We start from the raw sequence: 15878 nt of genomic DNA, 5'->3' as shown, positions 1-15878 counted from the left end.
GCAGGTGAAAAAGGAGAAAGGATTAAACAAAAACAAAACAAACTAAAAAAACCCTCATAGGCACAGACAACAGTATGGTGATTACCAGAATGAAAGGGAGGTGGAGGGAGGTAGAAGAGGGTACAGGGGGTATAAACAGTGACAGAAGAATACTTGACTTTGGGTGGTGAACACAATACAATATATTAACTATTTTTACCCCATTAAATTCAATACAAATTAAAAAAAATAAAATCCCATGATATTGAAAAAAATCTTTCTATATATCTATGTGTGTGTGTGTGTGTGTGTGTGTGTTTCTCTATGTGTTTCTACTGTTTCTGTTTCTCTGGAGAACTCTAATACATGACATTTAAGAAAAGGTTACTGTGAGGGACTCAAGTCTCCTCTAGGCTCAGTGCTGTCTTGCTATGTGACTTTGGATACACCATTCAATATCTTTGAGCCCAAACTTCGCAGGGAGGGTCCATGAGGTGATGCTATGTGAGCCACAATTATGAAAGTTAATGACTTCTATTCCTTGAGCACTTAGCACAATAGCTAATACATAGTACTTCGCATACATTCCTATTTAGTTCTCACAATAACCCTCAAGGTCTGTACCATTATTACCCCCATTTTGCATATGAACAAATGAAGGCTTGCAGAAATGAAGTGGTGTGCCTAGTGTTAAATCAGGTCTGTCTCATTTCAGTTTGGACTATCTCCTAGAAGTGATAAAGGGCAACTGTCACTATTCCCAAGCAGACTAGAGAATTTCCCCAAACCACCACAAATGGATTTTGTACCTGAAACAATAGAAACACCAGGTCTGGGCCTTTTTTCCTACAAGAAAAATCCTTACTTTTAGCTAGGCATGAGGCTTGAGAACTGAGCAAGCAACAAGAGAAGGATCTGGATTGGGGTGGGAGTGAAGGCTATTTACTATACATGCCACCTTGCACTCCCCAACTCCACCCTGCCTCATGTTAACTGAGAAACCAGGAGCTGGAGGGGACCTTGGAGAGATGGTTCCGTTTTGAGCCTTCCACTCCCAATTTCTGCCCTTTCTGATGAAACTGGAGATGCCAGGGACAGGTATGAAACACCAGCTTCTGGGTTCAGAGGCTAACCTTAAAAGGACTTCAGAAATCTGGGTGGAGGTTTGAACTTGAACCACTGTCGGAATTAAAATGGCACTCTTGCATTCAGAAACATAGAGTCTCTAACTGGGCAGTCAGCCCTGCCACTATACCCTTAGCCCCAATCCTCAGTCCTCCACTGCACTTCCACCTGAGCTCTCCCCTTTTCTTGCCTGCAGGAAAGAGCCATAACATATTTCATGCTCCACTGAGATGCTATAAAAGTTTAACCCTACCTATTGACTCTTTCACTAATGTCCTACCCATAGCCTTAGCTGTTAGATAAGTCCCAGGGATGGGGGAGTCTCTTTCCTGGGTTCCAACTCACAGAGCAATGGGCAGTGGGCAGGAAGATGGGAGGCTTAGCCTGGTCTGAGGCTCACTCTCAAGGGCAAAGGTAGGAGGGGAAGATTAGATCTCTACTTCCTGAGGGATCTAGCCACTATTCAATTTTCTTTGAAAAGAACACACTTGACAAAACTGACCCTGAGTTCAAATGGGGAAGGAGGTGTACTGGCCACATCAGCTTCCCTCTCCCTGCACACAAACTTATCTGGCCATACTGGAATTGAGAACTTACCTGGGGCCTGCTGAGTAAGAAATGGCCAGAAAGTCTTCCCAACTGTGATCACTCACTCTTCCCCCACGTCTCATGGTCCACCTATGTCCCATGTCAACAACAATTGAGTAGTCCTGGCACAGGTGAGCAGTCAAGTCTCCATTGTTCACTGGATCTCTGTCCCCCATGCTATCTACGGCAATTTTGCTGGGTCCCTAGCTGTCTCCCAAACTCTGCCCCCTCTCTTCTCAAGCTCCCAGACTCTAAGAGGGAGGAGAAAGAGGTAGCTCAGTCAACGGTCCCACGGCCCTGGTCTTACCCAATTGATTAGCTATCTAATTGGTCTCACTTGTCCACTCTCCAGACACAACAGGGCCTCTTTTTATCAGGAGAGGAGCTGGGAGTGGGTCTAGGAGACCCTTCACTCAGCACTCTTGCAGGCCCATTTGCTGAGAAACTCCCAGCATCTTCACTCTCCATGCCTGCTAACCATGGGGGCCAGGTCCAGCACAACATGCACACACTGAGTAGAGGCTGGTCTCTGCTCTCCTTCCACAATCAGGGCCCAAACGTGAGGGCTGGCCAGCTATCCTTCCAGGCATTGCTAAGGGGTGGTATCTCTCTCGGAGCATGTGGACTTCATCTGGGGCTTCTCCCTAGGTCGTCCTGCTGCAAGCTTCCCAGCTTTCCAGACCAAAGAGGAGAAGGAGATTCCCCTGGGCTTGGGAGGGACCAGGGACCATCAACTGTGCCCAGCACCACCCTCCCTCTTGCCTAGGAAAGTGAAGCAGGAGCGGTGGGTCACAGACTCCAAGATGTCAGGGCTGCAAGGCCTGGCCTCACTGCATTGTCCTGCACAGAAGTGGAAAAAAAACCCAGAGAAGGAAAAGCAAGAACCCGGATCTTGGATTCCTGGCCCTGTTGTTTTTTTACCCACCGGGAAAGAGTATACAGAACTTACTCCAGGAGGAAGTCTACATCATTAACAACGACTTTTGAAAGAGGGTCTGCACCTGAGGCCCCGGGAGAGCTCGAAGAGGAAGTGGGGGAAGGCTGGCCCGGGGGAGAGACAGGGCTCGGACGCCCCGAGCAGAGAGCTGAGAGGCTGCAGCGGGAACTTGACGAGAGCAGCAGAGTAGTTCCCGGGGCGAAGGATGGGGCCGGGTCTGCACAATGGGGACAGGGGCGAAGCGATGCAGAGAAGAGCCCCGCGTAAAGCTGGGTGAGTCGCGCCCTTCTCCTTGCCCACTCTCAGGTCTGCAGGCCTGAGTGCGCTGGGGGCCCGGGACACTCGGACTCCGAGGTCCCAGCCCGGAGAGGAGGGCGCCTCACCTTCTTGAAGTCAGCAATGAAGGAGACGAGGGTGCCGTCTGGCTTGCGCAGCTCCAGGCTGATGCTGTCGCTGTCGCTGTCCGCCTGCAGGGTCTCCTCTGTCACCTGGCCGTCGGGCAGCCGCACGCGGACCCGCAGCTCCGCCAGCGTGCCCGGCCCCGCGCCCACGCCTCGCGGCGCCCCCGGCAGCGGGACCAGAAGCAGCAACAGCATCGGCAGCGCGCGCGACGTCGCAGGGAGTCCGAAGCAGCCTGAGAGGCGCATCCCTACGGGGCACCGCCGCCCTCTGCGGCCCCGGCGTGCGGCGTGCGGCGTGCGGACAGGGAGAGGCGCTGCAAACTTTGCTCGAAGTTTGGGGCGCCCGGGAGCTGCTCCTTCGAGGCTCGGCTGCGGGTCGCTCGCAACGTAGCGCGTACGCACGTAGGCTGTGCCACGCGGCTACCTCCGGCCGCGCGGAGGCAGACGGCCCTCCGGGGCTCCCGGCTCCCTACTCCGCCGTGCAGAGGCTCCGTTCTGCACTTTTCATTCAGTACCCCCTGCCCCCGCCCCGTCACTTCCTTCAGAAAACAGAAACCACTTCGGTCCGACCTGCCTTAAAGAGACAGCGCACCTTTCGGCCCTTAAAGGGCTAGCGCTAGCTCCCCGCAATCCTCCAGCGGCCCGAGGAGAAAGGGGACAGGGAACCGCTGCACGGCAGCTTTGTGGGAAAGGGACTTTCTCAACCTCTCTCCCTCCCTGCTGCGTCCAGTCAGCGATGGTGTTCGGGGTTGGTTCTCCGCGTAAATCCCTTCCTCTCGGCAGCGGCGGGACGGGTGACTCTTACCCCGCCCTCCCCTTTTTTTGCTTGTTCTTGTGCCACGTGGATGAAATAATGGGACTTGGTGTTTTAGGGGTTTTGTTTGGTCTTTTAGTTTCTCTGACAAAGCGAATTTTTTAAATGCTTCTGCAAAATCAGACCTCACCTCGTACTCAGTCTTTTGACTACTGTCGTCTGGAAGGGGGAGCTGAGGTTGCTTCCCCTTTTGACACCCCTCAGGTGTGAAATCTTGGTAAGTCAGGGTACCTCTCTGGATGCAGCCCTCAAAGCACTCACATTTTGTGACCCCCCCCCCCCCCCCGTGTGGCTCTCTTTTTCATTCCAGCCTCCCTTTCTTCTGCTATTGAGGGCCTTTCCTCAGTCTTGCCCACCTCTCCGGACTCCCCATTCTCTCTCCCTGTTCTCTGTAATAGTCTGAACAGATCCAGGTAAATGATAGGCTCCAGGCCATTGTGGAGAATATACAGTGACTCAGGACACTGGCGCTTGGCCATCAAGGGTTCTCCACAAGCCCCAAGAAAATGCACCCCAACAGTAAACTTGGTGAAAGCAGGGGGATCTACATTCCTGCTTCCTCTGACTAGCTAGCAATTAAAAAAAATTATTTGGGCCTAAGCATCACCTGTGTATAGTGGAAGTTGCTGAGATCTATGGTGTCTTGCTAATCCTATGCAAGAGAACGCTCCAAGGGGATGCTTGGAACCTATTGTTCCCTGATGTCCATTTATCATTTGTTTATTCTAGGTCTTCCTATTTTTTTCCTGAGATCTTGATTCCAGATAAGTGAATACTCTCCTCTGCTCTGCAGCCTCCTTCCCATCTAGATCTTCCCCAGCACAGGTTCTTATCAATACCAAAGATGATGACAGGTACCCAAGCATGCAGGTACTGTGAGGGCACCAATAACAGAACCAGGCTTCATTGAATTGCAGGATCAGAGTCAGGCCAAAACCCACCTCTTGATACTAACTCAGGGCTCTTCCTGCTACACTTTGCTGCCTAAGTTTAGGTCTGAAAGGGATTCAAGGGATTACACTGGAGAACACAATTTTCATTGAGTTAGATATGACACTTGTTTTTGACTAACTTCTGGCTTCTGAATCCAAAAATGAGCCATTTTTTCTCTATCACGTCAGCTTTTTAAGGTACAGGATATCCTCCCTTTGTCCCCAAAATCATACAAAATGTATATACAAAGAAAAATAAAGAAAAAATTACCTGAATAGACTATTTAGAGTTATTTTATTCATATAAAGGCTATATATTGTTACTGTAAGTCAAACTGTGTACAAGTAGTAAAGTTCTGCTACCAAACATACGTATTAACGCATTTTCCTCTTTTCATACAATAGGCTTGGAAATGCCAAAATGCGATACTTGAAACGGTCTCCTTCAGTTGGCAAAGCTTTAACACATTGCTTCATGAGACTCAGTTTTATGTGCAGAGGTGGAATTATAATGTTCTTTCTGTCAAAAAGTGGCTCATGTAGAATGTTTGGATCACCAGGTTTGAGGTCAGATCTTGGAGGCCAATTTGACTCCACCCAATGCTTCTCACGATCTCTGCTGTACCACATACACAGAAAACAGGGATACTTGGTGTATCCATGTTGCTGATCAAGAAAGAAGCAGACCATTTTAAGGTCAACACAGATGATCCAATTGTGTTTGTGATATTGCAAAAGATCAAAGACTCTCTTTATATCTTCATATTTTTCATGAAAACAAACTGAATGGCCAGTTGGGACTGCACCAAATAAATTGCCATTGTGGAGAGGGACACACTTCAAGCTCCGCTTTGAGCTATTGTTGAACAGTCGCCATTCAGTTGCATTATAGATTGGAATTCCTAATTCCTCCATTAAACCGTATATGTTATGGCAACACAAAGCTGCTGTCATTTCGAAAGTATGGCAGAAATGCACTTCTTCTTGATCGAAAGGATACCTTCTCTCCTTTTTCAAGCAAGGTTTTCTTGTGCAGTCTTGATACTAGGAGTTCTGGAGCCTTTTTGGATAGTCCCAAATCTCATGCCAAATCATTCAACTCATGCTGATCAAATCCCTTATGAACTGAGTCATCTTCAATTTCAAAATTTTCATCATTGCTGTCACTTAGTTCTTCACCATACTCTTATTTTTTGAAAGAGGGTAGTTCAATGAAAACTGGCACTGGGATTTCAGCCGAATGAGGCACTGGACATACAACTGATGGTATCCTAGAATACTCTACTTTGCATTTATTTTTCATGTTATATCCTGACATTTTCGCTATATAAAAGTAACAGTCACTTGAATGATCTCTGGGCTCTTGCCAAACCATAGGTATACCAAATGGCAATTTATCACATGTTCCCTTCATCCACATCCGTAAACTCTTGACACACTGCTTGCACACCTTGTGAGGGACCCAAGACTTATCTTGATCACCAAGTTTTACTTCAAAATATGCAAAATAGGCTTGCCTAACAAATGTCCTTTGACTGGAAACGGTGAAACTGCCACAGATATAACAAAATGAATCAGCGTTCTTTAGGCATTTACAACAAGAAATAGCAGAGGCAGACATGAACTGAAGGAAATAAGTACGTATATAAATAAAAACAATTAATTCTGCTAACTCCTTGTATATAGACAAGCACTTGGACTAGACTTCGGAATACAATTCACTATATAGAGCAGCACACAACCTCTCACCACACAGTTTCATGTAACTGAATAGCCTAGACAAGTATGAACCTGTCGCTGGTCTCTAAGGTTGTCCCCCACCCCTCCCCACTTGAGGGAGGTTTGCTCTCAGCCAATAGGAGAGCACTAGTGCTTCCCTCAACCCAGGCCTGATCAAGCCTAGAGTGGTCACATTAAGATAAGCTGTCGAGAAAAAACGTGATGTGATAAAAGAAAACCGCAGAAATCAACATACCTATTTAAGTCTAAAACAGCTGAAAAATCAAACTCAACAGGAATTGTGTTAAAAATTGTTCCCCTCTGGGGACTTCTGACCAAAATGGAGGCTTAGACAAATACTCTCTGTCTCCCTCCACAACTAAGAAGGAACACAATTACCTCAAAACCAAAAATAACCAGAAATTCCAGAAAATAAAACTACATGGAAGTCTAATGTATTAAGTTATAAACCAGTGGTACTCGTCTGGGTCCGGATGGGTAGGAGGGGTGAAACTGGGATGGAAAAGTCGGGCTGCGCTGTCCGCAGTAGCAGCGGGGATAGCAGTGGGACTGCAAGAAATGCCAGGGAAGCAGTCCCGGCAGCAGTCGAGACCCGGCAGCTTGCGATTCTAATGCTGGGGAACGCAGACCCCCATTGCCTCGGACTGTGAGGCCCAGAGGGTGTGGGGACGGAGGAAGAGGTTCCCAGTCTCTCAGTGGAGAGTAACGGCAGGAATCCATCTTCGACCACCGCCCCTACACAAAGCACCACAGTGTGGTGAAAAAGGTCGCGGGGTTGTGACAAGTGCTCAGGGCACTGCATAAGAGCTGTGACAGCGCCGCCCAAGAAGGAAAGATAAATGAAAATGGTCAGAATGACAGGAATAATTATTGAAATACCAGTCATGAAGCTAAACAAAAAGCAGATAAAGGAATTAACCGATGAACAAATAGAAAAACTTTCTGAGGCTCAGTTCAGCTATAGTCATAAGGCGGATTACAGAATTAACAAAAGATATTGAACATAATGGGGAAGGAATGAAAGCTAGCCCTGCTGAAATGAATGAAAACACATACAAGACAAGTGGTGAGGAAACGAAAACCAGAGATCAAATCAACAAATTGGAACATAGGGAAGGAACAGTCAACCAGTGCAGAAAGAGGAAACAAAAAGTGAGGAAAATGAGGAGAGGCTCAGAAACCTCTGCGACAGCTGTAAGCAAACAAACATTCAAATTATAGGATTGCCAGAGGGTGAAGAAGAAGAACTAGAAATAGAAAAATTATGTGAAAAAATAATGAAGCAGAACTTCCCAAACTTGGGAAGGAAATAGACTTACAGGTCCAGGAAACACAGAGAGTTCCAGAAAAACTGGACCCAGGTAGAACCACACCAAGACACATTATAATCAAAATGTCAAAAATTAAAGATAAAGAGAGAATCTTAAAAGCAGCAAGAGGGAAGAAGAGAATTACATACAAAGGGGTCCCAATAAGACTATCAGATGATTTCTCAAAAGAAACTGCAGGCAAGAAGGCACTGGCAAGAAATAGTCAAAGTAATGAAAAGCAAAAACCTACAACCATGATTACTCTATCCAGCGAAGCTGTCATTCAGAATAGAAGGGCAGAGAAAGTGCTTCCAGGACAAAGTAAAACTGAAGGAGTTCATTAGATCCAAACCACTGTCGTATGAAATGTTAAAGGGACTGGTTTAGAAGAAGGAGTATCAAAACTATCATCATTAAAATGAAAACTGTATCACAACAACCAACAACAGAAGCTGGGATATCAAAACAAAGGCAAACTAAGTAGGCAATGAGAGTGGAAAAAGAATTATAGGTATTGGGATCATATTGGGGGGAGGTTAGTGGAGAGGGGGAAGGGGGAAAAGGGAGGGAGATGATATAAGAATTAAGTATAGTAGGAGGTAGTGGAGTAGACAGGAAAAGTTTGAGAAGAACTATAGGCACAACCAATGGACATGGACTAAAAGTGGGGCACAACTGGAGGGGGGTGGTCACCGGGTGGAGGGGGACAGAGGGAAAAGAAATTGGGACAACTGTAACAGCATAATCAATAAAACATATTTTTTTAAAAAAATTGTTCCCCTCTGTTACCTAACTCAGTGTTTTCTGAATTTGCCTTACCAAAAAAATCAGATGAATGCTTGTTAAAAAACCTGGTCCCAATTTTAATTGCTGGACTTCTGGCCATGACAGAGGCCTAGACTGACACGCTCCATCTCCCTCTACAACTAAGAAGGACTACAACTACCAGAAAATCAGAAATAACCAGAAGTTCCAGAAAATAAAGCTACATGGAAGTCCAACGTATGAAGTTATAAAGAAGCGGTGCTTGTCTGGACAGGTAGGAGGGAAGAAGCCAGGGCAGAGAGATCAAGCTGTGCTGGAGGAGGCAGCTGCAGCGATGGTGGCAGGATGGTGGTAAGCATAGACACCCGTATTTAAAGGGAGGTGAAAAATGCCTGGTGAGCACCCCGGGCTGCAGACCAAACCCATCAACTTGCACTTTCAATGCTGAGGAAGGCAGACCCCCATTGCCTCAGACTGTGAGGGCCAGAGGGCGTGGGGACAGATGAGGATGCTCCCAGTCTCTCAGCGGAGAGTGAAGGGCAGGAATATATCTTGGACCCCCGCCCCCACACAAAATGCCACAGTGTGGTGTGAAGGGTCCCATGTAGTGATGAGTGCAGGAGGCTCCGCCCCCTATAGGATAGGAGGTGTGACAGCCCCGCCCAGAAAACAAAGGTAAACACAAAACTCTCAGAATGGCACAGATCATGACAGAGATCCTGGTGATGCAGCTGATCAGCCAGCAAATATCTAATCTAATGGCTCAGCAGATAGGAAATCTTTCTGAGACACAGTTCAGAGCTTTACTTATAAAAATGCTTACAGACCTAAGAGCAGATCTTAAACAAGACAGGGAAGGAATGAAGGCTAGTCCTGCTGAAATGAATGAAAAAACATATGTAACTAGTGGTGAGGGAAAGAAAATTAGGGATCAAATCAACAAATCGGAACATAGGGAAAGAACAAACAGTCAACCAGTGCAGAAAGAGGAAATGAAAAATGAGAAATATAAGGAGAGGCTCAGAAACCTATGGGACAGCTATAAGCGGGCCAACATCCAAATCATAGGGTTGCCCGAAGGTGAAGGCGAACAGAAATTGAAAAGTTATCTGTAAAAATAATGAAGCAGAACTTCCCAAACTTGGGGAAGGAAATAGACTTACAGGTCCAGGAAACACAGAGAGTTCCAAAAAAACCAGACCCAGGGAGAACCGCACCAAGACACATTATAATCAAAATGTCAAAAATTAAGGATAAAGAGAGAATCTTAAAAGCACCAAGAGGAAAGAAGAGACTTACATACAAATGGGTCCCAATAAGACTATCAGCTGATTTCTCAAAAGAAACTCTGCAGGCAAGAAGGCACTGGCAAGAAATAGTCAAAGTAATGAAAAGCAAAAACCTACAACCATGATTACTCTATCCAGCGAAGCTGTCATTCAGAATAGAAGGGCAAAGAAAGTGCTTCCAGGACAAAGTAAAACCGAAGTAGTTCATCAGATCCAAACCACTGTAATATGAAATGTTAAAAGGATTTGTTTAGGAGAAGGAGTATCAAAACTATGACCATTAAAATGAAAACTGTATCACAACAACCAATAACAGCAGCTAGGGAATTGAAACAAAGGCAAACTAAGTAGGCAACAAGAGTGGGAAAAGAATTATAGGTATAGGGAACATTTTTGGTGGGAGGTTAGTGGAGAGAGGGAAGGGGGGAAAGTGAGGAAGATGGTACAGGGATTAAGAAGCATAGTAGGAGGGAGTGGAGTAGACAGGAAGATGTTCAGAAGAACTATATGCACAACCAATGAGCATGGACTAAGGTGGGGTACAACTGGAGGAAGGGGTGTCACTGGGTGGAGGGGAACAAAGGGAAAAGAAATTGGAACAACTGCTACAGCATAATCAATAAAGCATATTTTTTTTAAAAAATGGAGTACTATGTAGCAGAAAGAAAGAAGGAACTTCTACTATTTGCAACAACATGGATGGAACTAGAGAGAATTATGCTTGGTGAAATAAGCCAGGCAAAGAAAGAAAAATACTTTATGCTACCACCTATTACAGGAAACTAATGAACAACACAAACAAATGAGCAAAATTGAACCAGAGATATGTAAACAAGGAGTAGACTAACTAACAAGGGTGGAGGCAGGAGGGAGAGAAGGGGGTAAGAAGGGGAAGGGTCTAGTCAAAGAACATGTATAAATGACCCACGGACATGGACAACTGAGTGGGGACTGAATGTGGGAGAAGGGAGGAACAGGGTGCAGGGAAGCAAGAGGGGGGAAAAAGTGGGACAACTGTAATGGAAAAAAAAAATTTAGTGGGGAAAAATTAGAATATGAAGAATGGAAATGCCAGTTCAGTGAATATTAGAAGGACAAGGATTTTCCTTCACACTGTTTATTTTTCTCCCTATCTGATCCCTCCAGAGTTTGGCATTCTAAGGAAGTAAGTAATGACATAAGTTTCTTTGCATAAAACTAATAAGACCAATTGTTAATAGAGGTTTTTTTTTTTTAACTAAGGCTTTGACTGGAATGTCACACCTAAAGGAGACATGCTTGGGCTCTGGTTGTTACCAAAAAGCCCTGAGGAATTGGGAATGACTTTCAAAGGTAATAAAAGTCCACGAGATAAAAGGCCTGGTACCTTGGATGGATGCGCAGTCCATGGCAATCTTTCCAGGGAAGGAATGAAGGTTGTTTTCCTGAAAGATGGCTAGATGGGACCTCGAGGCACAATGGAAAACCAGAAGGACTTGAAAAGACAGGTGTGTACAGGCAAGACTAAATGCCAGGTATGTGGTTCTGCTTCTGTGCCCTGAAGGGCAGACTGAAGGTCACCCTAAATGTTCCTTGCGTAAGTTCCAGCAGAGCAGAACTAAAGGTCATAAGTGATCATTTGCTGCTCTTGTTGTGTTTATGCAAACAAACAGCATAAATTAAAACTGGACTTAATGCAGTTCCTTTAATGACAAGGAGGGTAATCTTAGGGAGAAAAATCGTTATTCAAGGAAAATCACAATGATCAGTGGCAGACTATAAAGTAGCGCAGCTAATTGTCTTTAAAGTTTCTTTTCATTTAAAGTTTGTTTTCATTTGCAAATTAAACTAGGTCTGTGACATCACCAAAGATGCTTAATTTACAGGCAAGTAGAATGTCAAATGCCTTGCAACTGGATGTCTTACCAATAAGACAGTCTTACAGAGTTAGAGACTGGTTTGTGGGTTATGTTGCATAAATTAATACGTGTTTTCTGTTTTCAAAAGGCATAAGCCTATGATCTCATTACCTGAGTGATTGTATGTATAGGTCTCACTTAATCCTGTCTGCATTGCTGCCTCCTGAGACTCAATGGTTTGGCTGAACTAAGTGGCTGGGTTGATGAAGAATGGGGTGGTCTGTGGGCTTCACCTTAAAACGGGTTTCTCTTTTCTATACTAATGGGTTGGACAGAAAGGGCCCAGAGGTCCGAGGTGGGGGAAACCTAAAATATTCCCCTCAGCCCAAAGTAAGTATAGTGGGCGAAAGGGTTTTGGACAAGTGTGATGTGCCTTGCTCACCTTCCTCCAAAGAAGCCCTTTTTTTCCCTAATGTGGGATGTTGAAGAAGTAATCTCTGCCTTTTTTTTATCTAGTGGTTATGGATTGAATGATGCCTTTTAACCCTGTTGCGAAATCTGTTGCCCCCAGAATACAACAAGGATGCCAGCCTGTTAAACCAAGCACGCCATTGTCCGGGGACAGCCAACTGACCTGGAGTCTGCACAGTTCTTCCCCATGTGGGAAGACAACCCTCCTCTCCACATCTCCACTCTTATTAGGGATTTCTGGACCCAAGGGTAGGTAGGACGAGAACCATGTCCAGCTTGAAGCAGCTAGAGGAGCTCGAGACCTTCGCCCATTGTCCTTTATAAGATTATAAAGGGTCTTAAGTCTGAGAGGGAGGGATTGTTATTTTTTATTGTTTAAAAAATTACTTAATTACTTAATTAGTTTTTTTAAAAAAAGAATAATATAGGAATGGGTGAAGCAGTAGAGCTTGTATGTATGACCCATGTGCATGGACTGAGGGGTGTGGTGGGATTGCTGGGGGAGGGGGGTGCTGGGTGGAGGGGAGCAAAGGGGAAAAATTGGACCTATTGTAACAATATGATCAATTAAATATACTTAAAAAAAAAAAGAAACCTGGTCCTAATTATAGCCAATTAGATTCCCTTGTGTGGGTGGGATCCTGAAAATCTGCATTTTTTAAAACAAAGGCCCAGATGATGCTTGATATAAGGAGTTGAGAGTTGGTACTTGATAAAGGGTTAAAGATAAAGAATATAAAACAAACAGCATTTTTCCTGGAGAACCATCCTGGCCTTTAAGGAATTGATGGTCTCATTGGGAAGATAAGGCACACTGTTAGAGAGCAATGGATTAGCCCACCCTGAGCTAGCAAGACTGAAGAGAGATGCCCAGAGTCTAAAAACTGGCCTCCTGCCTGACAGGATACCCATGTCAATCCAGCCTTAAAGCTAAGTTTTCCCATGTGGGTTATCCCACACAGTCATTAGGGCCTCACCTATATTTCCTAACTTCCCTGTTTCAGGTTCTATCCCCCATCCTTCATCAGCTCTGCCCCCTGCCACATTCCCAGGTCCCTTCCCCTTCACCCCAGTGAGGTCCCAGAAGAAGGAAGCAAAGAATCCTGTGTGTCTGGTTTTATTTTGGATCTCTGAGGCTCTCTGTCGCTTTAAATTCTGTGTTTGGAAACAAGGATAGAAGACCTCATCTCTTCCCCCACAATCAACTTCCTTATTTAGTTAAACCACAAATCAAATTAGTTTGTTTTTTTTTAAGATAGAAAATTTGAAATCTTAACCCTCTCTGTGAACCCTTCCTCTATCCCCATTCATTCCTTTTTTTTAGTATACTTTATTGTTTATGCTGCTACAGTTGTTGCAATTTCTTTTCCCTTCATTCCCCTCCACCCAGTGACCCCCCTCCCTCCAGTTGTCCCCCACTCCTTAGTCCATGTCCATTGGTTGTGCATATAGTTCCTCTCAACATCTTCCTATCTACTCCACTCCCTCCTACTATGCTTCTTAATTCCTGTACCATCTCCCTCACTTTCCCTCCTTCCCCCTCACCAATAACCTGCCCCCAAAATGTTTTCCATACCTATAATTCTTTTCCCACTTTCATTGCCTACTTAGTCTGCCTTTGTTTCAATTCCCTAGCTTCTGTTGTTGGTTGTTGTGATACAGTTTTCATTTTAATGGTCATAGTTTTGATACTCCTTCTTCTAAACCAGTCCCTTTAACATTTCATGTATCAGTGGTTTGGACCTGATGAACTCCTTCAGTTTTACTTTGTCCTGGAAGCACTTTCTCTGCCCTTTTATTCTGAATGACAGCTTCGCTGGATAGAGTAATCATGGTTGTAGGTTTTTGCTTTTCATTACTTTGACTATTTCTTGCCAGTGCCTTCTTGCCTGCAGAGTTTCTTTTGAGAAATCAGCTGATAGTCTTATTGGGACCCATTTGTATGTAATTCTCTTCTTCCCTCTTGCTGCTTTTAAGATTCTCTCTTTATCTTTAATTTTTGACATTTTGATTATAATGTGTCTTGGTGCGGTTCTCCCTGGGTCCGGTTTTTTTGGAACTCTCTGTGTTTCCTGGACCTGTAAGTCTATTTCCTTTCCCAAGTTTGGGAAGTTCTGCTTCATTATTTTTTCACATAATTTTTCAATTTTCAGTTCTTCTTCTTTACCTTCTGGCAGCCCTGTGGTTCAGATGTCGACCTGCTTATAGCTGTCTGATAAGCATTTTTATAAGCAAAGCTCTGAACTGTTCTTCAGAAAGATTTCCTATCTGCTGCTTCGTTAGATTAGATATTTGTTGTCTGGTTAGCTGCGTCACCGGGATCTCTATCATGATCTGTACCATCCTCAGCCTTTTGTGTTTACCTTTGCTTCCTGGGCAGGGCTGTCACACCTCCTACGCTATAGGGGGCGGAGCCCCATGCACTCATCACCACTGGAAACCCCCGTCTCACCAGGCTGTGGCGCTTTCTGCGGGGGTGGGGGTCCAAGATGGATTCCTGCAGTTCACTCTTCTCTGAGGGTGTTCTCCTCTGTCTCTTTAGGCCGAATGCAAAGCTCCAGTAACTTCACTGCCTAAGCAGACTGCAAATTAGTTTTATAGCATCACACAATTATTCAGTTGTATAAATTCAAGGATGTAGTGGGAAAGTGGGCTGGAGGGACCGTGGACTTGGTTAGAAAAAGGAACAGAAAGAGCGGGTGGGACACCTGGGTGAAAGCCATTCTCCCCAGTCAGAAAATCAGACTAAGGGGGAGTTTAGATGGAATTGGACTGAATCAATGACTTTTAGAAAGGAAAAGAAAGCCGGAATGATCAGAACTGCAAGAGAAGATACATCTCAGTTCATTTATTACAGGCTTGTGACTCCTGAAGTTCCCAAACATAACCATCTCCTTCTCTATGCTGGCTCTTCTAGGAGGCCTTTCATGATCTCCTACCTGGACACTCCATTCACTCCATTCTTTCATTCATTCATTCATTCATCCATCCAGTCAGTCAGACACTGTATGTACTAAATGCTAGTGAAACAAGGCAGATGTAACAATTCATTATCCTGAGATGAAACCTACAGCTGCAACGATAGTAAGCATTAAAAAATAAGTGCAAAAACACATTTAAATTATAATTGTTGTAACTGGTACTATGTAGAATTAGAGGAGAATCTAGCCTAGTCCAGGAAGCCTTTGGAATGTCTAGACTGACTAAAAAGATGAATCAGGATTGATCAGCAAGGATGATGTTCCAGGCAAAGGTAACAGCTTATGTATAGAATTGAATTTGGTGGGCTCCCCAGGAACTTCACTAACTACCTGAGGACTGATGTAGAAGGCAAACTGCTTAAAATAATGCAGGAGAGTTGGGCAGGGGCCAGGTGATGTAGGGCTTTGCAGGAAATGTTAGGATATAAGTTTTGTTTTTTGTTATCCTAAGAGCAATGCTCAGACTTATATTTTAAAAATATTACTCTGTAAATGAATTGTAGCAGTCCACATGAGAAATAATGGTGGCTTGGACCATGGTGGTAGCAGTGGAAATATAAAGAAGGGTTGGACTTCAACTACATTTTGGAAGTACGATTTGCTATTTCTTTGGACTTAGGGGTGAGTGAGAAGAAGGGGTCAAGGACAACTCTGTGGTTTTCACTTGGGCAATTGGGTGGCACCATGAATCAAGATTGGGAAGCCCGG

The 15878-nt window shown here is 44.8% G+C and overlaps 1 protein-coding gene across 1 annotated transcript in view; it reads right to left on the bottom strand.

Annotated features, from left to right (window-relative positions):
* Window positions 1-3319, bottom strand: part of OAF (out at first homolog) — a 58078-nt gene extending 54759 nt beyond the window's left edge. Inside the window, exon 1 of the mRNA XM_090266120.1 lies at window positions 3013-3319. Coding sequence (XP_090122246.1) covers window positions 3013-3276 — 264 coding nt within the window. The 5' untranslated portion in view covers window positions 3277-3319. The remainder of the gene's footprint in view (window positions 1-3012) is intronic.
* Between the last annotated feature and the right edge of the window lie 12559 nt (window positions 3320-15878).

This window comes from Furipterus horrens, unplaced genomic scaffold (assembly GCF_987537825.1).
Source record: "Furipterus horrens unplaced genomic scaffold, mFurHor1.1.pri manual_scaffold_2, whole genome shotgun sequence".
NCBI classification, from domain to species: Eukaryota; Metazoa; Chordata; class Mammalia; order Chiroptera; family Furipteridae; genus Furipterus; species Furipterus horrens.
This window is presented reverse-complemented; position numbering and strand designations above follow the sequence as displayed.